General features: G+C 40.2%; 2 protein-coding genes across 4 annotated transcripts in view; one reads left to right on the top strand and one right to left on the bottom strand.

Annotated features, from left to right (window-relative positions):
* Positions 1-2,132, top strand: part of apbb2a (amyloid beta (A4) precursor protein-binding, family B, member 2a) — a 37,976-nt gene extending 35,844 nt beyond the window's left edge. Inside the window, exon 14 of one of the 2 annotated variants that reach the window (XM_080901659.1) lies at positions 98-2,132. In XM_080901659.1, coding sequence (XP_080757785.1) covers positions 98-274 — 177 coding nt within the window. In that variant the 3' untranslated portion in view covers positions 275-2,132. The remainder of the gene's footprint in view (positions 1-97) is intronic. The other variant, XM_080901658.1, reaches the window with a different exon arrangement.
* Positions 1,039-23,410, bottom strand: LOC308409118 (putative methyltransferase NSUN7). 2 transcript variants are annotated; one of them, XM_080901660.1, is made up of 13 exons: positions 23,134-23,410; positions 21,675-22,055; positions 16,499-16,557; positions 14,000-14,127; positions 13,253-13,405; positions 12,414-12,597; positions 11,633-11,867; positions 11,025-11,168; positions 10,441-10,566; positions 9,176-9,311; positions 8,376-8,499; positions 2,952-3,216; positions 1,039-2,588 (listed from the first exon to the last, which is right to left on the bottom strand). In XM_080901660.1, the coding sequence occupies exons 2-13, from the start codon at positions 22,024-22,026 to the stop codon at positions 2,149-2,151; spliced, it is 2,346 nt and encodes a 781-aa protein (XP_080757786.1). In that variant the 5' UTR covers positions 22,027-22,055; positions 23,134-23,410; the 3' UTR covers positions 1,039-2,148. The 2 variants fall into 2 exon arrangements, with proteins under 2 accessions (XP_080757786.1, XP_080757787.1); XM_080901661.1 differs by having other exon boundaries at positions 10,465-10,566.
* Between the last annotated feature and the right edge of the window lie 3,756 nt (positions 23,411-27,166).

The raw sequence follows: 27,166 nt of genomic DNA, 5'->3' as shown, positions 1-27,166 counted from the left end.
TAGTTTCACATTTTTTTCTTCTTTGTTTAGCACTTTTGACATTGGTTGGAATATTTCCAACACTTCCTCACAAAAACCTTTCCCTTCTCCTTCTCAGCTTCGGTACCAGAAGTGCCTGGTAGCACGGCCGCCCTCCCAGCGTGCTGGCTCTTCCTCCTCGCCGTCTGCAGACTCAGTGACCCGGCGGGTGACCACTAGCGTGAAACGCGGCGTCCAGTCTCTCATAGACACTCTGAAACCCAAGAAACAGCCATCAGAACTCCCCCAGCAATGACCGTCACCTCTGACCACTGCACCCCTCCCCAGCCTGGAAGCCACTCACACTTTCGCCACAATAGCACTTAATCAGTACCAGCCATGGTAACCAACGATGTACATACAGTATAACAAACATCAACACAGATTAAAGGAAAGAAAAACCATTCTTGCCTGACGATTAAAAAAAAGAAAAAAAGAAAAAAGAAAATTCACCTGTTTTGTGTGAAAGAAGGGAAAAGCTGGCGTCAACTGTTGAACTTTGACACTACTTTGTCCACGTGGAACATAATTCCTCCTGTATGTGGATTTCTGAGACAGATGGATTACTCGATCGCGCATCATACAGACAGGATACGGGATTACCAAGAAGATGAAAACAAAAATCACATTTCTATTTACAAACTAGTAACGGAAGCCCTCGCCAGTTTTTCTTTCCACTTCTGTCTCCTTCTGAACTCAACTGGATGAGCTGCTGTAGCCTCCCAGGACTGTGGTCACGGATATCTGACAGATGAATGAGAAAAGCACCAAGATCATGCAGCTGGCAGCTGCCCACCAAATGGCATAAAAATGTTTCAATCGTTTCGATGAATGAGAAACTTCAAAAAAAAAAAGAAAAGGCAAAAACTTACCATCTCCTTTAACGACGAATGAAGTGATTGTAATAATCGAGCATATGTAAATGATTGTATGGGGGAAGAGACAATTTAGGGTATAAAGCTTGTGGATATTAGAGTGACATAAGATTTTGGTGACTAAAATAATGAGACAGAAGCAGAGTTTGATTTTGCATGTTTTCTTGATGGGGTTTGTTTTATCTTGATGATTTGGGAAGACAAAAAAAAGAAAAATAGATGCTATCGGCACAATTCATTTCCACTTGACCATAACTGGATTTACACACTGGCACAAAAAGAAAATAATAAAAATAATCCGGCCTTTTACCAAACATAATTAAAAGCTTGCTTTCTGCCTAATTTACAACACACAAATAAGGATTGTATTTTAATGAGTTTTAACAAATGGGTCCATCAGCAAAAGAAAGTTTTTAATGTGCTATAAATCAGTTAAGATTGTATTTTTTTTCCTGCATACATTATGAAAAGGAATGTAACATTGCTTCTTTTCAACTTAAATTCCTCAGGAAACTTTACCACATATACCTAAAATGTACGAAGAAGCAAGAAACTCCGCTCGACTTGGCAGATGTGACGCGTGTTCATGTTGCTGGACACCAAAAAAGATCAGATTTGTGCCATAAGCTGAGGAGAAATTCAGTAAATCCAGCCAGTGTCCTCCCACTCACAAACAAGTATTCACACACAGATATGCACTCATAGCAGTTAAAAAAAAAGAGAGAGAGAGAGAGAGAGTGTCAGCTGTCACTGCTGTCAAAAGTTTTTAACGGCGCTCCTTTGGCCCGGGGCCACCACCTGCACTCAGTGTGAACTCTGTGAATGCAGTCTGATCTAAATGAAAACCACACTAAACAAACTAGAGAGATGCTATAAATCATTTCATTTCTGCTCTTCACCCATCTCCACACCATGTAAATGTAAGCTGTTGTGACAATAAATGCATTACCAAAAGAAAAAAAAAATGTCCTTTTTAATTTTTCAGGTCAGTAGAAGTGCAGAAATATAGGCCTTCATCATGTACTGACATTGAAATGACACGGCACAGAAATATAAATATATACAGTCTGACTGGACTTGACTAGGTTGTTCTTTATGGCACACAATGACACTTAAATTACAATAAGTAATAATGTTTAGAGTTAGACAACATTCACATGCTGTGTGTCATGAAGCAGTTCATTAACAACGCAGAACTTCTCGTGCAGGTTTTAGGCACTGCTAGCTTTATTTCATTAGACGTTTGATACAAAGGCTAGCTCTTCTTTATGCTCTTCTTTGTGTTTGTGAGGTCAAAACATGTGAGGACGGGAATTTCCTGAGCATCTTTGGAGAGACTGCCGCCGGAGCAGGAGGAAACGATCGGAGTCTGTCTCTTCCACTTGCAGCTGAGGCTGGGGCTGAATCTGGATCGGCTGTGCTGGGGTGGAAAAAAGTTGGGGAAGTGAATGGGAGGCAGGACGAAGAGCACAGGTTTCAGCACCACCTTTTGAGGTCCACGTGAGCGGGCCGCTGGGACCGCAGGAGCGGCAGAAGAAGAAGAATAACGCAGAGTGGTGGTGACAGGAGCAGTGTGTAAGCTTTTTTCTAGTTTGGAGGAGGAACAGGAAGCGCTGTTGCATTCTGGTCTGGAGTAAGAGAACGAGCTTGATGTGGTGCCCTTTGTGGCTTGCAAGCGCAGTGATTTGGGTTTTTCTAAAGGATAAAAACAATAAGATGGGACAAAAAAGGAATTTATCATTTTGAAATAAAGTGTAGGAGGCTAGGGAGAAAAGGCTGAACTCATTCCAACCAAACTAAACATTACTACTGGTACACAACATCTATAAATCCCAGCTTGAAAAAAAAATTTACTAAATAGAGATGATGCAACCAATCAGTGACACTTAATTATCCACAGCCTATTTCTTTTCTTTTTTAGAGATTCATTTCCACATTTTATTCTAACTTAGATGTCATTAGCTTAGTTTTAATGGGCACATGAGAGTGGTATCTGTCTTTTCTCTCCACTGCACATTCAGTTGACTTGAGTTATTTGACTGTTGGGTGCACACCCACCTTGTGAAGACTGCTTCATGTTAGTAAAATCCTGATGTCCACAGAGCACAGCGCTGTCACTCCTCTTGGTCTGATGATGCTTGGGCTGAATGCTGACAGAGAGCTGGGACTGGGTAGTGCGAACACTGGCTGCTTTTTTCATCCTGCTGCTGTTTTCGTGTTGTTCTTTTCTAGTAAGGTGGTTGGAGCCCAGTTTGTCCAGTATGCCTTTTGCATTTGCCCTGGCGATCACCTCGTTTGGTGCCTCTTTGACTGCTGGCTCAGGCTTTTGAGAATTGAAAAAAAGAATAGGGACATGAAAAATGCAGCGTTTCATGAAAATTTGTTAATGGACATTGTTCTTTTAAGTGATTAGCATGGAAGGGGAAGTGCACTGAATGGTACATTTTAACTGTATTTAATGTTTATTCAAAAAACAAATTTTTGGAAACGAGAGGAGAGAAAAAGGAGAGAGGACAGGAAAGGAAGCCACCATGTCCTTGCTGCTGGCTGCAGGGTCACCTGCTGTCTCAGCAGCAGCCCACTGCTCTCCTCAATGCCTGAATTATTCACAAGCACAGTGCACACTACAGGGACATGCAGCCTGCGTGAGTCTTTGTGTGTATTTAGTTTTTGAGTGTTTGCCTGTGCTTTAATGCAAATGCATTTAGGCGTTTGTACAAGCTGTCCATAAGTCTACATCATTTCTCTGTATGTGTGCATGCACACTGTGTCAAGGTGGGAATCTTGCACCTGTGTGACACCGCGTGCTTCGATGCACTCTAGGCAGGTAAACATGGTTCTAGAAGCACCTCAGTAATGCGGTCTTTGGTGGATGCCCTGAACTTCACTGACGTTAACTCATACAGACGGAGGGGGCGCTGAATTATTCAACAGATTCTCTCCCTCGCCTCCTTTTCTTCCCCTTCACCTCTGTAAATCTCACTTACTCCATCTCCACTAACCAACTATGCCATACTCTGTAAATCTCTCGCTTCCGTCTACTCTCTGCCAAACTCAGCTGCCACAGCAGTTCCTGGATTTGAACTCACTCTTTTGTTAACATTTACGTCCGAAATGAATCTCGTCAACAGCTTCCAAATTTATGAACAAAAAAGAAAATAAAGACAATGTTGAAGGGCATTGGCTCTCCCATTAATACTGTCCAAATTAATCCGTCAGCAGCAGCAGTTTGTTTTTTTAGATAAAGGTCCACCTGTGACGTGGGTCGCTTTCTCGGGAAATTAGGCCAGAAACGCATCACTTGAATATCTTTATTGTCCCCAGCTGTTCCCGCTCATAAAGAACTTCAGTGGGCACCACTACAACAGGCAATATATGCCAGACAGCATTCAAACACTTATATAATTGCTATTTTTATGACGCTTTTCAGTGTGCCACAATAACTTTTGATTAGCTGAGTTTATTGAAGGTATGGCGAGAAGAAAAAAATCATGTTTGAGGCACCATTACAGCACTTTGATTATCTTTTCATTCCTATCTGTGGAGGTATAAAACATGATGGATGGTCAGAGGGAAACGGTGCGGGAGAGCTCCGTCACACCCGGTGGGGGTAAGATGGCTTAATAACCTCGCGCTGGCATCAAAAGCATGAAAGCAGATTTCATAATATTGTGGCGGTAATGGGGAGGGGTGGTCTATATTGTGAATTATGAGGATGTGGGGAAGAACGGTCACAAACACTTGATGAGAATTGCTGATGCACCTTTACCAAAACAACCCTGAAGATCCAGTGCAACACAGCGCACCCGCAGCCAGTTGGGACAGAGTCTCTCTAAAGAGACACCTACACAAATAAACGAGGGCGAGGAAGACAGGGAGAACAGGCAAAGAGAAGAAAATGAAAGTGGATTGGAGAGCAGATGCGTTTGAGGGAGAGTCTTTATTAAGCAATCAAAGCCCGTGACTAGAAACCACAAAAGAATTTGAGAGAGACAGAGTGCATCCCAATTACCAGTGTTCACAGAAAAGTCCCAAAATTATCAAAGCTTGCTCTCAAACACATTATAGCAACAAAACTAAATCCCTCTCTCTGCCCTTTTTTTCTTCTCTGGGCTGCAAAACCCAAGATTTGACTCTTAACAACTTGCTCTCAAACTGACTTTGGCCTCTCATGTTCAGACTTATGCGTTTGTGTTCAGGCAATGTTCTCTTTCTTCACCTACGTGTCACACCTTCGGTCTAGATGCCAAGTAAACCAGGAAAAGACGCCTGCATCTCTGACTCGACATTCTCATTTCCTCTAGCACCGTGACCTCCTTCCACCCGTTCTTTTTCCCTTTCCTCAAGGGTCTCACCAAGTGCCCGTCACACACTGTGATCCTCATGTTCACCCAATCTCAGCTTCTGCTGCTTTGTCCCTATGCACTGCCTGCCTTCTCTCCAAATATCATAACAACTCAAATGGTTCATGCTTCAGTTTCCCGGTAGTTGCTTGTTTTTGACAGACTGCAGCCAGCTCAGTGTATCTACTTCATCACAATTCCCCACACTAATAAGCTTCGCCAATTAAACTTATTTCACCGTTGTCTGTGTTTATCTATGAGAGAGCTGACTGACTCAGGGGAAGAAGAACAAGATATTTTCTCTGCAGACATAAATAAAGGATCACCCAATCTATTCTGTCTGTGCTTGTGAAAACCATACACACACACAACCTCTGTCGGTACACAGCATTTTCATTTTGAAGGCTGAATAAACTGTCAGCCGGTCTTACAAAAGTCAGCAGCATGACACCCTGGTATCATACCGGCGAGGCACACAGTCAGGTCCAGGACTAATGATGGAACTTATCTGTCACTTGAAACCAGACAGCTTGCCAGTGACGGATGCTACAGTATTGTGCAAAAGTATTCAGACACCCTTTACGTCTCTATAGTTTGCTAGGAAAATGAGAAATATATGTAGAGATTGTAGGAAACTATCATTTCCTCTTTTTACTGTTCCCATTTCTCTACTGTTTCTTATATTAACCCTAAATGAGAAAACATTCATCTGTGTGTTTTAGTGGCGTATTGGGAATACAGCCAAGTATGTGTTAATACTTAGACATTTAAAGTCCATTACACGATACTGAGACAGTCATAAATGGCAGAGTGACATTCACCACACCACAGCATCTCCTTTAATCATTATTGATTCATCTGTTTATCTTTTATTTTTAAACAGTTTATCATTTTAACGGTGCTGTGCAAAAGTCTTGAGCCATTCCTTGTTTCTTTATGGTTTGCTAGTAAAATTAGAAAAGGCTGCAGTAAGTAATTGAAACATGTACAAAGAAAATAGAATATATAAGGCAAAAATAGACATTTTTTTAATGCGCTTCAGAGCCAATAATTGGGGTAGCTGTAGTACAGGAGGCAGAGCAGTACTACTAATCGAATGGTTGGCGGTTCAATCCCTGCCTGCTCCAGTCAACGTGCCAAATATCCTCGGGCAAGACACTACACTAACACCAAGTTGCTTAAGCATAGAAAAAAAAAGTGCTTGCGTGAATGGGTGATTGTGGAATGTTGGAATAATGTGCTTTGAGTGCTCAGTTAGAGCAGAAAAGCACTACATAAGAACCAGTCAATTTACCACCTTCATTCTTTCAGTCTGAGCTCTTTTAGGCAGCTTTCTTTAATTTCTTTAAGTAGTCTTAAGGTATAGTTCTCAGGCTTCTTGAAAGACATCCAAAGCGTTTCTTTGGATGTTGGTGCCTTTTCTTCCCTTCCCTGTTAAAATGTGTGTGTTTGCTGAGAAATGAAGCTGTTGCCAATCAGATTCTTTCAATATGGTATTGCATAGTGGATCAAAATCTGACTTTACTTTACTGTCTTAATACTTACATCAATTTTGACAAGATCCCCAACACCACCGGGTGAAATGAAGCCCCAAATCGTGACAGAGCCTCCTGACCTTCTACGGTCATTGATTTGAACCAAAAACCATTAAGCTGCCAGATTTACTCCTCAAAAAAGTTTGACTCCTTGGAAACAAAATATAAAGACACGACGGGTCACTCGAGAATTTACACAGTACTGTAAATGAGCTACATTTGCCTGTACTTATCTCTTTGGCTGCACTGCCTAAAAGTAGCAGCAGCAGTGGCCTGGAGGAATTTCATTTTCACAGAGCTTAGTTATCACTGATCCCATGTAAGAAGCAAAATGTAGCTAACATTACAAAGTGTTGACTCTGCATGCGAGGACAGATGCGGCTTTTTACAGTGTGGTTGCAGCACTCAGACATCAACAAGGAAACAGCAGCTTTGTAAGATTTCAAACTGACTTCATGAAGGAGCAATAGGAGCTGCGCTGCTCTGTTATGAGAAGTGTTTTCTGTGTACATGTACATTAACCCTTTAAGACCTACCATAGAACCAAGTCCGCCAGAGCTTATATTATATTTTTACATCTTGTAGTGCCATTTTTGAGAGCATTTCAAGTTGATATACATCAATACAACCATTATAGCCCAAATGTTAATAATATGTCTGCATTAAGTGCATAGTAATTACATAAAGTAATTACATAAATTGCAAAACAGTGCAATAAACTACAAAAAAATTGAAAATCATTTTTGTTTTTTTAACATATATTTCTAGTTAGAGAAATTTAAGAGGCTTATCCCTGAAAACTGTAAAGACAAGAAAGTTGCACAAAATAGTTTCCCACCACAGGAAATTTATTTTAAGTGTCTTCATAGTTTTATTTTTGAAATACACCAATTTTTATATACTGCAGGAAAAACGAAAATAAATATTATAATGCAAATTTGCAAAAAAGCAGCATATGCATCAAAATAAACTATTTCCAGCAGTGCAATATGAGTCCTAAGCATCCCAGAAACGGCACAGAAAGTCATAAAGTCAAACATAACTTTTAAAAACACCAGTATAAGCTCATAAGGCCCTGATGGTAAAAAACGACATTTCCGCAAAATGACGTCACTTCCAGTTTCGGGCAGGTCATGGCGGACATGCGATAGTTCACGCTGATGGACGTAGGAAGTGTTACAAACAGCTGATCGGATCGGCAAAGCGTGTTTCTGGAATATTATGTTTTTGTTGCTGCAAATGCTTTTTATGCAGTTTTTGCAAAGCTATATGTGGAAGGAAACTGTGACCTAGGACAAGCTGATGGCATAAGATGTAAGTACAACTCCTCCGGTTTCATATGCAAAAATAATTATTGCGCTAGCTTACGTGGTGGCAGTGCTATCGGGATTTTAAAATAGTTACACAAAATGGAGCGTGTCTACTCCAACCGGCTTTAAATGGTTAATTTTGTGTGGTCACAACTCTCCTTAACACATTATTAAAACGGAGGTCCTGTTGTACATCAGTATATTCTCAGGATAAATAAAGTAGTTACTAACAAGGGTGCGTATATTGTGGCTTATTAGAGAATTCCTTTGCTCATCTGCTAAAGTGATGCTTACCACTCTGGTAAGAACAGCCAGAAAGGAGCCATTGGTGTGCTCTGTTGGCTCCAGCATGAAGAAACTGTCTGTTTCATCCATGGCCTTTGGATACTCAGAGGACATGAAAGGGGAAGGGCTTGGCCTGAATGAAACACACACACACATACGCAGCAAAACAGGAAAATACAGTTTAAAAAAACATAACCAGTGACATTAAGAAAACACATTGGAATAACAGCTGAAGATATTTTTTTCTGATTACTGACATAAACGTTTTATAATTATAATTTTTTATTACTTTGTTATTTGAAATCCACAAACATTGCACACAGGAGTAGATGTCTGGGTAAAACCAGTATGATCCCTACCAGAAATACTACCTTTGTTTTATTTACGCTAGCCTAAGGCACTGCCAGCACACCAGGCCAGCTTGCTGCAGAGAGGATTCAGCCTTGATGCATTCAAGTCAACAGGACTGAAAAACTTCAACCAGACTCTAGCTCTTAACCCCACAAACAAAGAAAAGAATCCTGGAAAAAAAAAAAAGCAGGAAGGCGAGCTGACTGAAAATCGTTTCTTCCGTGGCCTTTACACAGCATTTAAAGACATGAAATGGCACCTTTGATTATATTTTCACCGAATTTCCTTCTGTTCCTGTCTGAGGTGTGCTGAGGCTTTGACAGAAGCCTGTCTAAAGGTAAGCAGACAAACAACTTGCAAAGCTGACAGACAGACAGACAGCAATGCAAACAGACAAAGAAAGGCAATGATGGAGACAGAAGCAGAAAGCACACTGGGGTGCAGAGAGTGAGGCTGACCTGAACTTTGCTTGTTTTGGTTCCCCCTCCTGGTCTGCACGGGCCTGGGCTTGCTGCAACGCTTTTCTAACCACGTCCGCATTTTCCTCTGGGTATGACGAGCATGTGGCGTAGACAATTGCCAAAACTTTGGGGACTATACACAAAAACACACACATTTAGTTAAAAAGCATCCCTTCATCCCTATTTACAACAATTAAATTTGATTATTCAAGCTGAGCCGTCCTCCTCATCAACTGCTCGCTTTGAAGAAATATGCTCTTGAATATTAATTTCTTCGTGCTGCTTATGCATGTACATTGCTCATTTTATTTAACTGCGACTGGCTTGAAGATTTGTTTGGCTGCTGGCAGTCTGACTCCCTTTATTTGAGCTTTGATTTCTTTCTTGCTCGCTAATTATTGCCAGACAGAAATAATTAACACTCGGCTGATAAAGAAGCAAACCTGCTCAGATGTGGCAAATCGGCTCCAATCAAATGTGAAATATAACTTGGAGAGAGGTGAAAAGGAGACAAAAAGATTAGAACCAGGCCAAAATGTCATTCAGGTGTCCTGCAATTAGATGCTTCACAACAGACACAAAAGGCTTTGGAGGTGTGTGTGTCTGTGTGTGTGAGTGTGAGAGACGCTGAAATGAGACCATCGACACAACTGAACCACGGCACTCGATACATACCCGCCATTAATTACTAGTCCTATTAGAAAGCATCTACACTGGCAAAACCACAGACAAGGGCTGATCAATAGCTCCTTAATTAGAGAAGCTAGTTTACATTTCCCCCAACCTACAGACTCCACCTGCTCAATGAACACATCCCAGAGCAGAGACAGAAGGATCCCCTGAACAAAACAAGATGGATTGAAGCTAATGAGCATAACTCGCTGATACAGACTGCTGAACAGAGGAAAATGCAGCGTATAAATATATACAGTAGAATACAACTGAGCAAAAACACACTGACAGCAGATTAAAAGAGTAGCATCGGCATAAAACAGAATACTTCTATCACGATCACCTCTAGACAATTTATACAACACAAAGCGGGACACCGAAACACTTTGAAATATGCAAAGACTGCTGCAGAAGACAGCGAATGACCAGCACAGTGTAACATTAGGGTCCTTAATTAAAACTCAGAGAATCTCCAAGGAACACCACAGACTTCAGCCTAATGGCATAGGAGATTAGATAATTAGGAAGTGTAAGCAACATCGTGTCAGAGAGGCTGCATGCTTGAAACTCAGATTATGTGGTGCGCGTACGAGAGCGGGTGGTTGTACGCTCACACATCAAGGCATGATCAATATCCTTCCTCTGCTGTGCTACCAGGGATTCCAGTTTGCTTTGGGCTATGGAGCCTTGGGACAGGTCCTGCAGCAGGTCTGTATCTGAAAAAACAAAGAGGAGCTTCAGAAGAGAATAATCTTTACTTTATTAACTGTTGCCTTCGAGTGGGTATAAAAGCATCTTTAAGTAAGTATGTTATCCGCTAGTTGTTATGCCACAAAGAAAGACTTCCATCAGATATTTGTTCAGGGTGAAAATGTTCAATTTATAATATTAAGGCTAGTTTAGAGCTAGTTTAGTGTTTTTAAGCTGTTGCATAAAAACATTAAGGACATGCTTTTGTTTTTTACTTTTTATGAATGCAACTGCAACAACTGCACAGGATAAGCAATAGCAATAATTTGCATTTAAACAATGTAAGCTTGATATATCACATCCTACAGTATATCCAGTGTGCACAACATCTTGATTTGTGCACATTAACCAACTGTATGTTCCCAGGTCTATATCAGTATAGTAAATAAGCCCACAGTGTATGGCTCAGTGCTTAAATCGTTACCTCCATTTTCTTGTAGTATGAAATCAACTGGGTTGCTAACTGCAGACACAGAACACTTGGGGGTCAACAGGATAACGCGCACTCTTTGAAGTCGCTTGTCACCGGTGTGCAAAGATTGGAATTCCTCCAGTATCAGTCTCACATCTGAGCGCCAGACACAGACAGTATAATGATAATCAGCACCAGGCATGCACATGTTCTCCGTGCTTAAATCCATGATGTCCCACTATATTTCTTTATAGAAAAATTCTGTGCCTGAAGGCGTCGTTTGCAATCATAAAAATGTCAACTTTGTTCCTTCCCCTTTTTTATTTCTCTAATGACTAGCTGAGGTGGCAGCCACTATCAGCAAAATAACCTGGTTTAAAGCACACTGAGTTTATATGAGTCCCTAGGATTTTTGTTGACAGCAACATCCATTTTTCTCACTAGAACTCGCCCAGTCTTTGTTGGTCTATATTAAGTTTTCACTTCATTTAAAGACAAAGACAGTTAACAGCCAGGTGCTTTCTTTTGTTCCATCTTCTTCTGTCGCCTCTTTTGTCTCCAACACAAACACAAACCGATACTGACAGCCCACTCAAGGACATACATCTGTTTTCTCTTACTGTTGCAGCCCATTGCAGAGACAGTGAGCTCCAGCTCCTCACTTTGAGCATCTGTGCAGTTGTTGACACAAACGTAGACGCTGGGCCAATTGATGCTGTTGGCTTTATACTTTTCTGCAATTAGGGCAGCAGTGTGGGAGACAGTGAGGCTGGAGAAGGAGCCCACCATGAGAACATCTCCTTCCTCGTGTAGCAGGGAGCACACAGCATTTGGGCCCAAGCTGCATGACTTATCCTACAGGCACAGGGAGTGGAAGTATTAGTTTGTTGCAGCAATGCTATGAGACAAACCAAGGAGGAGAAAAAGCAGAAAAACAGAAAATGGAAAGAGTGATGGAGAGTCAGTGAACAAATATAAAGGAGAGATGATTAATTAGGGAGAGGCAGTGAATATTTGATTGAATCTGGCCACAAAAATCTGATTTACTTGTGTTGTGGTGCTGCGTACTGTTCACAGTTTATGTGGCAGCTTGACTTTTATGAAGCAGAAATTAAATGATTAAACTGTCCAATCCTCCCAAACAGGATAATTCTTTATGGCTCAAAGTGAAGCACACCCATATGAGTGGAAGTGATGTGAAATATTTGTATCTGGGCAAACTAATCTTTCTTGGCATAAGCGATTTCAGTCTTACAATCAATTTGAGAAAGTCCATTATCAAAGTGAAATCATAAATATCACAGAAGACTGATGGAGCTAAAGAGATTCCACAGCTATATTAGAGTATTCAGAGAGGAGGCTGATATTGTCAGAAACCTCGTCTCTCAGTGCACCTAGTACCTGGATGATGAGTTTGTGATCGCTGAGCAGCTTGGTGGAGTACAGCTGAGCTTTCAGCTGTGCAGGGAAGACCAGTATATCCCCACAGTGGGGATCCTGGCAGAAGGTCTGGCCCTCCAACTGCCCAATCGATTTGACCTGAGAGAAACCTGCGCTCTTCAGGACACTCTGGATCTCATCAAGACTGGAAGTAAAAGAGGAGAGGAGCGATAAGGCGAAGAGAGAGGAGAGAGCAGATTAGCGGAAGCCCAAGAGAAGGGATAAAAGACGAAGGTCAGAGGTAGCAGAAAGAGGAAGGCTCTCTCCTCTCCTTATTATTATCTCTCATTATTCGATAATAATAATGTTAGAGTGTCAGAGTTGCTATTTGGCCTTTTAAGAGTCTTTAATAGTAATATGGTCTATAAAAGCCATTAAGACACACACATTCATACATACACATACAAACACGTGCACATGTACATACACACCATTAGTCCCAACAGGTGACCTTTACAGTCCCAGAGCTCACTGAGGGTTGCTGCTGATTGAATCTGTCTACAGCAGCAGGATTTACACCTAACTGAATCAGGCTGTCAGGCCCAGGCAAGAACACACATTAGCACTCGCACACACACAGTGTGTAGGGCGAGCATTTAATTGGATGTCAGCCGGGTACCTGGCCCATAAAACACTGGATAGCGCCCAAAGTTAAAGGTCTGTGTAAATGCAGGTGTGTGTGGACACATCCTGGGTATGCTTACAGTGCACGTCTGTGTTTATGTACAGGTGTAAATGTATAAGTGTGTGCTATCTGCTTCTGGGAAGGTGAGCGTGTACTCTCAGCATGCTCAGCTGACCTGCTCTTCAGCGTGTTGACCCATGCGTAAAGTGGAAGGTTGCTCGACCTCTGCTGCTTCTTCTTCACACTCTCTGGCAGGATACACTCAATGGACAAGAGATCATGTTTGATCCTGCAGCGGGCCAGAGAGGCAGCCAGTTTGGTTTTAAACCTGCACACAAGACAAACAAACAAAAAAAAAAAAACACTAGGGGCATCCTTGTGATGACAGCACACAGGCCAGATTTCTCTTTGAACTTTGAACATTTTTTATGTTTATCCACCAGATACCTTACATGGAAAGTTACAAATACATTACAGATTAAAAAAAGAATGTGTGAATGGTAACCAGTGAGCTCTTGGCTTCCTTTCTTCTGACTCCCCTTGCTCAGTACTCATGGGTTGGACTACTTCCATCTGCCAAATTGACCTTTTCTTTTATCTCTGTAAAGTTTTGTCACTGTGTTTTGCACAGCTGCAGAGCTATCATGGTTTGTTTGGGGTTTGCTTTTACAAAATCTCTCTGAAGACAATGAAACAGATTTTAAAAAACAAAACAAAAAAAAACAGAACAAATACAGAAACACGTGATGACAAACCCACACACAGGCAAATGTACATGAAGACAATACCAGCCAGGCTGTGTAGATTTTAAATACTTTATCTAAAATTCCTCATGTTTTATTGTGTTTGTCTTTTAATAATTTCACCCGCAGTGATTTCAGCTTTTTTGTGCTTTTGTTTTTTGGTTTGTTTTTTTCCTCACCTGAGGAGGTAGTCCTCCACATGTCTAACTTCCTGTACGATCTCGTCCACCTTGCATTCCCGAGGGAGGAACTTCCTGTTCTGGAAGTCATAGAGCATGACGGCAACAAGGCTCATCTGTTCGTCTGGCTAGAGTGTAAGAGCAAAAGGCACCACGTTTCATTTAAAAGCAAGAACAAGAGCAGAGGCATAATAGAAATATTTCTCATTTTAATAACTTGAGGAACAACCTTGTTTTTATTCAGTGGTAACGGCTCAAAAGTCAGCATATGTTGCATGTCCAGAATTTACACCTGCATCGGTGTAGTTCAGTGGTTTTTAAATGGCCCTATTTCAGCTACATAATGAGGAGAACTGTGGACTGATACTATTTATCTGTATTGATTCAGTGACTGAACTGTTTCTCATTTACACAATTGACACACACACACACACACAGTAGCTCAAGGATGTCCTGCCATGACCCAAAGTTTGGTACTTAATTAAAACTCGGAGGAAGTCTGAGTTATGTTTCCACCACTCCCCTACAATTATCGCTCTCCCTTAAACTCACTATCTTCCTCTCTCCACTTCTTTCCATATCCCTGTCCTTTCCTCTCTCTAACCCTACCTTTCTCCCCCTGAGGGTGGGAGGGCACCAGCCGCATTAGTGGCAGATGGTGCTCCATTGCAGAAACAGCTTGCCACATCCTCACAACTGGGCTAATGGGCAGAGAAGTTAGAACGCTACAAAGGTTTCTGTTTTAGGGGAGGAATTAGGTTGTCCTTATTATTCGGTACAGAGGCCTTTAATTTCTTTTTTTTTTCCTTTTCTTTTTTTGAAAGGTCGATTTCTGAGACAGGTTGTGGCGCTTTGCTTTTTAGCTCACTCGACTTCCCTCATTACCTCAAATTCCACTTGTCCTTCACCAAGGTTAAACACTTGGGTGTGGGAAAATTCCCAGTCACTAAGCTTGCCTGGAAACAGTGTCCCATGGTGGGAAACAGTAAACATGTCAGCTCTGCTTAGCAACTCTTATCCCAGTCTCTTGAGACTGTCTTCATCTCACTCTGTTTAATTTCAGGGCTAATTTCAATTCAGTAGTGTATTACTGATATAACACAAATGAACAAACTATAGATGAAATATCCCGAATGCATCTACTATTAAAGTTTCATATGCTTCATTTTACACGTGGATTGGAACTCTGTCATGTCAAATGCTTTCTACCTTCTCTGTCTTCCTGACTAGAATTTATTCAGGTTACTTCCATCCTCTGTGGGATTTAGGCTTCATTTTCCTCCTCCATTGTGATCAAATGTGCTTTAGGCTCAAAGCCTATGTATACCCTCATTTTTCCGTTCTACTTTTTTTTTTTCTTCCCTATCCAATACCCTCATGTACCCCCTTTTTTACATGCAGTCTATTCGCTCTCATTCACCTCTTTCTCCCGTCTCTATTTCTCTACCAAGGTTGAACTTTATAGATGCCAGGAGTGTAAAAGAAGGTGAGAGTGAGCTCTAAAGACTGTCTCATTGTGTCTGGGCTTTATTGTCTAGCTAGAGAAATGCAGAGTAACGACCTGCCACTATCCCGTAGGGAGAGCCATTCATTTCACCCAGGGCCATATTTCACAAGGCTACGATGCAAGTGTACATCTGTGTGCCTGTGGGGATTACACTGCAAACACATATATTCATGTGTATTAATGTGCCCGGATATGCTTAGGCCCTCGCTGAAATAGACACTGGCTATCTTCGATCTGTAAACTCTATGACAGCTCTGTTTTCTGTTTGCACATTCACCGCCGCTCGCTTTCATTTCGCGTCTCTTTCACCTGCTTCACCAGCCACGCAGTCGCTCTGTATTCTGCCCATGTTTTATCATCATCCAGAACGTCGGAGAAAACAGCTTAAGCAGCCCTCCTCTTTGCTCAGAATCTTTTATGTGGTGTGTTAAAAGTAGGGCAAAAGTACATGCCAGCCTCCTCCAGAGGATACCTCTTCATTTAAGAAGGCTGTAGGTTCACGGCTGTGCTACAAAGCTTTCTTTTACGAGTACACAGCATCATAACAAAATAAAAATTGGTTAGAGGACAAATACAGCATACACACTGTGCAGAATACACTCAGATGGTACATACAAACTCACTGCCCCTGGGTTGTTTTGATTTCATCGCTAATTAATGGGGTGTAATAAAGGATAATACACAGCCAGATATGTTCTGCCACATAGTAACTTATGATGTTTTTTACTCCAAAGGGAGACATTGTCATTGATTAGAGGAGGGAATATGAACAAAACGAGACGCTTTGTGAGTTGGTGAGAGGAGCATGTCAGTGCAATAAATCAATATTACTGTTACTGATTATAACATCAGAGAGAATAGAACAAACAATATGTGGAGTGTAAACAGCAAGACATGAACACTGGAGAGTGTTTGTGGAAGCACTAAGGTAAACAAAACTATACACAGAGGGATAACATTACGGACATATAAAATTATATGAAATGATTTACCATTGGTTGAGTAAGATAACAGCAGCTGTCAATCATCATGTCCTCCAGCAGTTCTTGATCTGCACAGGAATAAAAAAACAAGGTTAAAAGGATAGAAATGTAATAACAGAGATTTCAATAACTAATTGTGAGTGAGTAACGATGATGCATATTAATGCATCTTTTATATCAATGTCTAATTATCCCTCGAAACCAATCCTGACTCCTCCATTTGGAGGAGGAGACGGAGGCACAATAAATTACTCCTATCCATTAATGAATCCACATCTAATGATAAAAACATGAAAACACACAAAAAAAGAGCTAAAGGAGATGAAGACAAAGAACAAAAGAGGCTCCTAGAGGCACCCCGAATGATGGCAATTTAATTTCAAAAGATAATTCAATTAGATCGGGGGTTTAATTTCCCGTGATTAAATGCTTATTTGGTGTTTAATTAGACCTAATCTGATTCTTCATTTGGTTCTTTTCTTTCACTTAGTGTGTCTTTGCTATGAGAGCCCATTTAATTGGAGGAATAATGACACCAATGACATATAAAATAATGAAAAGGTCAGATCGAGACATAATCAGTGAAGCCAAACATAGAGCGCGAGCGTGTTTTTCATACCAGGCTAGTATGTGCCAGTATGATTCAATTTTCCATTTTATTCACACCATTAATTAACCCTCAAGTAACCAAGTAATTTATGATCCCAAGTATATCTAACCATATGCACGTCATTATGATATTTCTAGTCTAATTCTCCTAGAACGTTTTTACCAAGGATAACACAAGGTAGTGTGGGAACATTTATGACCTTGGATATATTTTTTTTCCCATAACACTACTTTTGCTCACTTTTGCTTTTATAGTAATTATTCCTTAATGAGGCATCTCATTTTGACTGCACGATCTCTGATTATATTTAATTTTTAACAGGAATAAGAAAGGATTAAAAAAAAATCCATCCTGATTATGGGGATGCTGTAATTTGTTGTATACAGAGTATTACAGAGGTACCTGCTCATCTATACTTTGCTGTCCTATAAAAATTATTTGCACACCGCTATGGTGCAATCAATAACTTAATTCTGTCATTTTAGTCCAGGGAAACTCTTCTTGACCTTCTTTATGAAAAAGGTGACAGAAGTCTGAAAGGGCTGACTTTAAACTGCTAAAAGGTGAGAGCTCGCTATCAGATATCTTTCCTCGGTTTATAGTGGTTTTCCACCCCCATACCCACGCTATCGTATCATAAAAGCAGCAACTGCCCCACTAACCAACAGGATTCTTTCTCTTAAAATATACATAAAAACAAACAGGCTTATCCTTACCATTCCCATCTGTGAACAGCAGGCTCTCCTTTTCGATATGCATGAGATGGAGAGACAGGAACACTTGCCCGTCTATCATGTTAGGATTAAAGAACCGCTGCTTCCAAAGTTTCTCTGCAGGTAGCGTTTGCTCTCTGCACAGTGAATGAATGGGGCAAAAGGATAATTTCTCTAATATGAATGCGCATCTAGTGAAGAAACAGACAACTGCGAAAGCTGTCAATAAGATGCATGTGTTTCTTCAAGTGTGAAACCACAGTTTTGAAATTTTGTCTGTCACAAGGGTGGTTTGCCTTTTGGTTGATTCCTATTCCTAACAGACACACCTCTAAGACTGCAAATAGGATCTAAAACCAGACCCTATCCACCGAGACACCACGGAAACCACATACTGCTGTTAACTTATCGCAACATCACAAATTCACACTGGGCACCCCTATACAGTGTAGGGCAAGGCAAGCATCTGCATGCAGGTACACACACACACACACACACATACAGGCGGCTACACAAACAACTGTTTTCACATGATAGAGCTTATCTTTAATTGAGGAAACAGAACTCTACAACATCAGCAGTGGTGTAATTTACTGCAGATGCAGGTGAATAAGGTTTAGAATTGTCCCCATTACTGCAGAAGTCCTTAAAGACAATCTCTTAAGAGATAACCGCTCACTGTACACGGCAAAACAGATCTCTAAAGAGGCCATGACGCCTCATTCTGCAGAGGTCATGGTCTTTAACATGCTATAAATCACACACTGCAATTTGAGCAAAACACAGAGGGAATTCTGCTATAAATCACTTACAGGAGACATCTTTGCACAGCAGACGCCACGCTGGGTTTTTACCTGGGGGATGATGCAAACTCTTTTAAGTCTGACAAGCAACAGTCGCTTGAAATGAGTCTAACAAAAAAAAATTAAATAAATTATGATGCATCCTCAATCAGCAGGAGGCACTGTAGGATGCAGAACTGAGGTTATGTGTCGTGTGGCTTCCATCCAGGTGTTACACAATGAGCAGTGACTGATGGTGCCTGTAGTCAAACAAATGCTCAGCACAAGAGCCAGACCTGAATGGCGTCTCTTTTTCCTCTTCAGCAGGTCTTTGTCTCACAGTGTTCTGCATCAGTACACCCAATTGCACATTAATCTAACATTGGAACAGCCATTGAAGGTACCTGCAGTAAGTTATACATTCACCTTTGGGCTAAATGCTCAATCTATCTTACGTATTATGCATCTTGACAATTTAATATTTGCTGAGGCATAGTGGTGATAACTGCCCTGATTGTGGTCAAGGACAAAAAAAAAAAAAAAGACAAATCTTTCTCTCTTTGTCTTATACTCCAAGTCCAGCATAGCACACAGAGTGGCCCTTTCTCATTGCATAGAGAGAAGAGCAGCCTCAGTCATTTGACAGCCTGGCAGCCCAGTTGGCCAGTGGACAATGAGACAGAAATACTCAGAGGAGCCAGTAGAAAGAGGCAAAAAAGAGGAGGAGGGAGCCATACTGACCTTGTCAGTATGGCTACTGACAAGGTCAAATGAATTTCTACCACATTCCCACAAAAATTACTTTACACAGCTTAACACGAGCGTATTCCTCAAGCAATGACAGCACACTGCATGACCACTGAATAAGATATGAAACCTTGAAAACATAACCTGCCTTTAGGTCGCTGATCTAGCAGAGCTACACTGGAAAATTGTTTTTTTAAGAGACAAAAGAAGGCACAGAAGAAGAAAAGAGTGAGAATGAAGTGTAAGAGAAGGAGAAGATGTGGAGAAAATCCCAACAGCTTTGTCTTTTGTTTATGAAATGGCAATTCTAAACCAGGGTAAAGATCAACCTCAACACCAACCCCATAACATTGAGCATTGCTCGACACTCCTCACAACACCCCGAAAGGGAGTGTCTGTGTCTTCCGCCACCGACATGGAGCTCACTGAACCTTTTGTTTAGAACAGATAAGAGTTATAATCACAAAGATCAATACCAGTTCATACTCACTGACATTTTGCTCTGTGTGCTTTTCACTGGTGAAGCGCTTCTTCTTTAGGTTAACATCTGACCTTTGTTCAGTTTTGGATCGGTCATTGAATGTACCTACAAGATGCATGTGTGTTGTCATGACTCCCAGCATCCTAGTGCTGCGTGTCAGGAGAAAATCAAATTCTGCACGAAAAGCTGGCGTGTTTGCAGGAGGAAGAAGAAAAACTAAGACGCTTCGAGGGTGTGTCGCTTCATCTACACAGCAAACATCACAAAAATACAAACACGAATCCAAAACACATACATGATTAAAGTATGTCAGTAGCAATGTCTCTGCAACACAAAATAGTCATATATATACATACACACCTACTGTAAAAATGACTTGATCTATCTCAAGTACTCAACACAAGGAGGTGAGGCTCCACAGCTTCTTTAAATGATCTTACCTTGTCTAGTCCAAACTTATAACAGTATTTATCTTTAAAATAATAAGAAAGGAGTGATTAAAAAAACAAGTAAAATGTGGAGTAAATTGTGGAGAAGTCTTGAGTCACCCTTCCTTTCTTTAAATTTTGTAACTAGTTACTAGTTGCTAGTTTCTCTTCTATTATCCTTAGCAATCTTCCTAGTTTCGCCTGGTAATGCAAGCAGGCTGTGATGACCTAGAGCTACAAATCTAATATAAGTTACTCAAATGAGGTGCTGGAGCTGGTGATGATGGATATTTTTGAGGTGATCTGCATTAATTGTTTAACATGTATGTCTGATATTCATCCAGATTCAGTGGACACACAGCGAGAAGATGAAAAAAATCATCCATGGCCATGGGGGTGTTCTAGCAACCTGACCTCGGCATCCACTGAAAACACGTTAAATCGATTCCAGCCGGCTTCCTGCCCTGGCTGTTGGCTCGCCTCCTCTGCATTATTGCCATGGTGATTACACACCCTGTGACTTCGGTCACCCAGACCTCACCCTAGTCCCAGCAAACAGATTAAGGGACAAATTGATTTGTAGCATGACGCAGAATTCCCCCATGACCACTCGAGCATTTTTTTCCCCCTCTTCTACTCGCCCTTCATCAGTCTATCTATATGCAATTCTACCTGTCAATTAACTTGCCCAAAGCTGTTTGTTTGCCAGAAATCAAATCAATTTTGCTTGCAATTTCTAGAAAGAGAAATGATTCAAAATGAGAGCTGATGAAAACGTTTCCTGATGTCGCTTCACATTTACCCAAACCACAGACCATTACCAAGAGGTATAAATCAAAAATTAGGAATCGCTTTAATCTGTCGGTTTGTTGTTTGTTTGTTTTTTTTTAACACTTTTAAGTCGAGGGTCAGCACAGCTTCACAGGCCCAGAGAAGATGCAGTCTTGGTATTTTGTTATTGACTTTTATGACTTTTAATACTATATCAAAGGACAATCTCAGTTTCTTAATCATAAAAAATTGTATGCTTTGTGCTGCACTTGAGGTAACAGACTGGTTATCCACCCACAGCAAACAGTGACTTATTTTATTAATGGTTAAATGAGACTTTAATTGTTTCAGGCCCTTAAACGACTCATCCCATGATCTCAATTAGACTGCCACATTAGGATCTAATACCAGTCAGATTCTAACAATCAGATGCTAGAAAGTAATGTTTATTAAGACATTTTCCCTTCTGTAGTGTTGTGAAAGATCATCTCAAGGCAAAAACAAACTAAACAAACTATGAACAGAAACATCAGCTGCTCCTCATATGAGATTGTTGATTTATGTTTATATGGCAGGCGGGCAGAGAAAGGCAAAAAAAGGAATAATAAAGGTTCGAGAAATAACCCTGAGCTAACAGTTAATTGCCAACTTACATTTTAGTGTGCTGAAGGCCAACTCATAAGCTGCACGATGCATCTCCTCATCTTTGACTTCAGGTAACCGGAGTCCTCTTTCTTTGCCATAACTCACTAACCGTTGTGCAGCGGGCTTTTCCAGATGGTTATTCTGATAGATTACTGATGCCAGCAGGTAAACTCTGTCTGGGAAGCCCTGGCAGCTTTGGATGGTTATGTGGGGCTGTGGAGGAGCTGCAGAGGTGTCACTTTCAGCTTCATCATCCAGCTGGATCAGGTCTTTGCTGCTTGCGATGTGAGAAACAGACTTTTGTGTCTTGTCTGTGAAAGGGCACCTGTGACGCCCTTTGGCATTTTTTTTTTTCACCATCTTCTAAGGTCAGGTTTTCTCTTGCACACCTGAAAGCATGCCGTGCAGAGTTATCATAGTTTCTTTTTTAAAAATTAGCATTTATTTTTAGTTGCTTTTGTTTCTGATTTATTCAAGTTTCCAGTTGCTTCCAGAGATTCATTTTAAGGTGTTATATTTAGAAGCTAAAGCTAACTATAATGACTTTTTCACCCCTGATTTTAGTTATTCTTCACTATAAAAAACATCATACCATATGCTCCCATCAGGAAGATACTCCTGCGTACCAGCGGCCAATACAGAAAGATTTCTGAGGAGCTTTTACCCTCAGGCAATTAGACTTACCTACCCTACTCAAATACTCACTCTTGGACTATGGTTATATTAGTTATTATAAGAAAATAGACACAAATAGAAAAGTCTTTATGCAAAGCTGGACTCTCTTAATATTAAAGTTAAACAATGCACTGAAAAATTTAAACTTGAAGCTCAGAGATTTTCTGATTTGGGGCAATATAAACATAATGGACTCGACTTTACCTAAAAAAAAGAGATTTTATTTTGTACATATGATGGTTAATTAAGTGAAACAGGATATCTGTAAATAAAAGCCACAATACAGCCAGAATAAAGGACATGATTAAACTAAAGATTTATTAACATGATCTCACAAGTGTATTAATTAAAACTTTTTTCCCTGATGACATTACGTTTAGTTGAATTTAATAGTTAAACACGACATTTTGCAGTGTAAGAAGGCAACATTAAATTCCAAATGCAAAGTTTGTAAGCCAATACAAACACATTTATTAATTTATTTTATTAAGTAACAATAATAATGTATAGAATATATAAATACCTATAATAGTTTCAGTTAGCCTTAAAAAGAGAAACGTTTTAACCAGTTTAAATAAAAATATTACAGATTAGATTATCAATAAAATGACCCTAAATGAACCAATAAATAATATGGAGTAATTGTTATCATGTTTCACCGTTGCTTACAATTTTCAAAACACGTGTGTAATTGCTATGTATGTTTCGCCATTTACCACAGCAGTGATTTAACAAAGCAGACCTCACTTTCTGTAGTAGCAGAGCTGGAAAATTCGTGTTGTTATTCGTTACCTTGTGAGACGGCCTCCCGTTATCCGAGATTCTCCTGCGCAGGTAGCTTAACGGTAGTGGCGCTGCTGCTAGCTGCTCAGCAAGTTTTAATTGCCAACTCCCCGCTACACACACACACAAACCCTGACCCCTTACCAAGCAGTAACAGGGGTTTCCTCGGGTTTTACTGCTAGCCCCCCGGCAGCCTTGAATGGGTAATTTATAAAAATGCTACACCGCAGAGTCTCCACTTACAAATAAACTTTCTAAACGTCAACATTACGGTGCAGCTTCGGGTTAGCTTGCTTCCGTCACCAGGGCAACAGCATGCTAATTTTAATGCCCCGTTCTTCACGGATCAAGAGTCTCCTTAACGCTGGATGCCCTCCATCTATCTAGAGCATATGGGCTTGTTAAAATTTTACAGGGCATTATGTCAGAAAACCGCTAACAATATTAGATCGCTTGCAGATGGCACGCAGCTGTTGTTTCATCCAAGGGAAGTTAATAGAAAAGCAGTGGCGTAAATAAAAAGCCTTGGTTCCTTTGCCCCCTGGGGAGGTGGGGGGGACTTTCTGCCACCTTCAATTTCTCTCTGTGCTGCCCTGCATTTAAGTCTTAATACTTAATAACTCATATGATGTTTTTTGTATACTTTTGTATAAGCTGGACCTTTTTTTTAGTTTTTTCGAAGTTTTTCTTTGTATGTAACTGCTTTTTTGTTTCTGTTCATGTTCAGTCCAGTCCTGTTCTTTTTGCTTGTTTGTTACGCTACTTAACACAGACTCATTCAAGCACAAAAAGACACTCAAATCAAGTGTTGTGTCTACACATAACAGACAACTTAGTAAATCTTTTGGTACTTTGTTACCAGCAGCTCATCAAAAAACACATCATTTGTTCCATTTGTTTAGTTAAATCTACAAAAAATGCCAACACAAAGCCTTTGAGAGACATAAAATAGTATTTACATACACAAGGTAATTCCCAAAGAGCTATTAGTGGCATGGTATGCAGTGTGCTTAAGGAATTTAAAATAACTGGACAAATAGAGGACAAAATAAGATCTGGCAGACATAAAATAAATAAATAAATAAATAAAAAATATCTACAGCAGATGAGCATTACCTGAAAGTCATGGCCTTAAGAATTAGGGGAAAAAAATTCTAGAGAAGAAACAGGACCTGAGAGACGCATCTGGTCTTCATTCTCTGAAAACTCACCAGTGAATGATCTTAATGGTGAGTTACTGTCTCTAAATTACACAAGAACTAGACTGAAAATCAGCAGCAACAGGTCTTATGGATTGATGATGCAAATTTGCAAAGTTTTGGTACAAATCGTCATGAATATGTAGGGAAGAAGTCTGGAGAAGGTACAAATAGTCAGTGTCTACTCAGAGGCTCTGTCAGAGTTTGGTGTTGGGGATCTTGTCAACATTAATGGAATTATTAATGCAGAAAGGTACTGTCAGATTTTCCAAAATTTGATTGCAATACCATCTGGAAAGAATCTGATTGCCAATGACTCAGTGTTTTCAGCATGATAGTGTTCCTAAATGCACTACAGGTGCAGAAAAAGCATATGTAGTTAGAAAACATACACAGAGGAACACCATCAGTCATGAACTGGACTCCCCAGAGTGCAGACTTCAGCATTATTGGGATCATCTTGACAGAGAACAGAACAAAAGGCTGCCAACATCCAAAGAAGAGCTTTGATTGTCCTTCAAGGCTGGAAAACTACTCCTGAAGACTACTTAAAGAAATGATAAGAAAGCTTGCCAAAAAAAGAGTTGTGGCTGTGTTGGAGAATGAGGATGCTCATACCAATTATGGATTTTCAAGCTCATTAGAATGGCAGCAAGTTTTTACATGCTGCATTCTATTTATGAATACATGTTCCTGTGCAGTGATTTATATTTGCAATATATAAAGAAATAATGAAGACTTTGGCACAGTACTGTTTATCGTATGCCAAATAAATGCAGGTTATTTGTAACAAACACACTCAAATTTTATTGGTTTATTTATTTATTTGTTTTACATTAGAATGGTAAATCTGCGCTTGACATTTTTATCTACTGTGACCATTAAAGTTTTGGATCTCTCCATTTAATTTAAATAGGCCACCTACAAGGGTGCCAGACAGATTCTGTCTTGAAGGATTTGTATAGTATTCTGTATTTTGACAAAAATGAACAGCTGACAATGCCCCAAAAATGCACCAGATGGGTCACAAGTAACATGTCAGCATTGTCTACATTCAACTGATCGCTTTCTCTGCACTCCGGTTCAAACACTGTGGCCAAAGGTCATGAACATCCATCAGAGATCGTCAGCCTCAGCATCCCTCCCTGCCCATTCATTTGTCATCCAGGGAGCTGTCTATACTTCAAAGAAGACAGGAGTCTACACCATTCATTTTTATAGCTCTGACAATAACCAAGAGGACCATTGTATTTAAATGCAATGACAGAATCCATTTTTTTCTATGACACACTAAATCTGACTCTACTGAGAGCACGTCCAAGTTTACAACACCTCACAATTATTAAACATTTTAAGAGACATTACTGTAATTTACCCAGAACAGATCCTCCCTGCTACACACAAATACAATAAATAAAAGTATCCTCCTTTTTTTTCCCAAAAGTCGCCCATACAGGATGTAAACTGCTAATTGTATTTGTGGGGTATTTGGTCTTTTGTAATTCCTTTGATGTAAACGATGAATTTACATCAAAGATTAATGATTAACATTTATTATATGTCATTACTGAGCCCTGTGATAAGACTAATGACCGGTACAGGGTGTACCCTGCCTCTCACTCTGTGACAGGCTTCAGCTCCCTCCTCAACTCTGAAATGGATAAGTAAAAGAAAATCGATGGATGGATGGATTTATGTGTGTAATTTGTGTAAAGCTCTATTAAACAGAAATGGTGCAGTCTTTAAAATGCATTAGATGCATAAAGGCTTTTGTAAAGTGTCTCAAAGTAGTACAAAATGCCATGAAAGCAGTTACTTTTCACTGGTGAAATAACCGTATCACAGTGATCCTTATTTTTGTATTTCTGTTGTTTTGTACAAAACAACCTAAAGATAAATAATGCTTTCAAGTGAAATTGTGCCAGGCTCTTGGTAATTTCCCAAGCATTGTTTCCCAGAGTGCCTGAGCTTCTGAGCCTGCCCAGATTACATGGTTCACCTCTCTCTCCGCTTCACCATGACAATCACTTTGGAGAGGTGGAGGGAAAAAACACAACACTATCTCACCATCTCCATCAAATTCTGTCAAACAGAGCCCACAGAACAATCAAAAGTTATGCCACCTACTGCTAAAACCTTTTTACTTAGAAAATTAATTTAATTATTAGCCTCCAGGTCAATTAAAATTAATGAACTGGTTACAGAATGGAAGTGAGTGAGACAGAGCTATAGCCACTTGCCATACTCTACCCCAGAGTACCAGAGGAATGAATACTCTCCAAATATTTTTTGCCTCCTCTCAGTAGTGAAGTTATGTGAGCGGGTCTCTGTAGAAGATGAAAAATGAGTGGGGATGCTTCTGAGCTGCAGATCTTGTACACTTCTGTTGCCACATGCAGCTTCAAACAGTAAGCTTTGGGGCATCCACCACCACTACAATGGTATGCGGGAAGTGAGCGCCCTCTACTGTGAGCTTAAGGTAATGTGAAATTAAAGAATACGACTCATTTTTCTTCATATTTGCAGCTCTTAGCAGGAATAATGAAAACTTATGAGAATGCATACGAAGAAGAAGCAGCCATCATTTACACGCCTAAATAAGTATATCACAGTGTAATTTTACTAAAGTGCAAGTTTATTTCAAAGTGTTGGCCCAAGGCTCTAATGTTGTCCAAAGTTATTAAAACATATCAGTGGGCATTCATTGTGCCAGTTGACATAATGCATCGCTGCATTCAGCTTGAGTGTTGTAGTGTGTATTTTAATTTCATCCCTGAACTGAAACAAACTAGGACATTTATAAAGTAAACTGAGATAGACCAGTTATTGCTTTGAGGAAGTAT

This window comes from Rhamphochromis sp. 'chilingali' (genome assembly GCF_963969265.1).
Source record: "Rhamphochromis sp. 'chilingali' genome assembly, chromosome: 13".
Taxonomy (NCBI): Eukaryota; Metazoa; Chordata; class Actinopteri; order Cichliformes; family Cichlidae; genus Rhamphochromis; species Rhamphochromis sp. 'chilingali'.
This window is presented reverse-complemented; position numbering and strand designations above follow the sequence as displayed.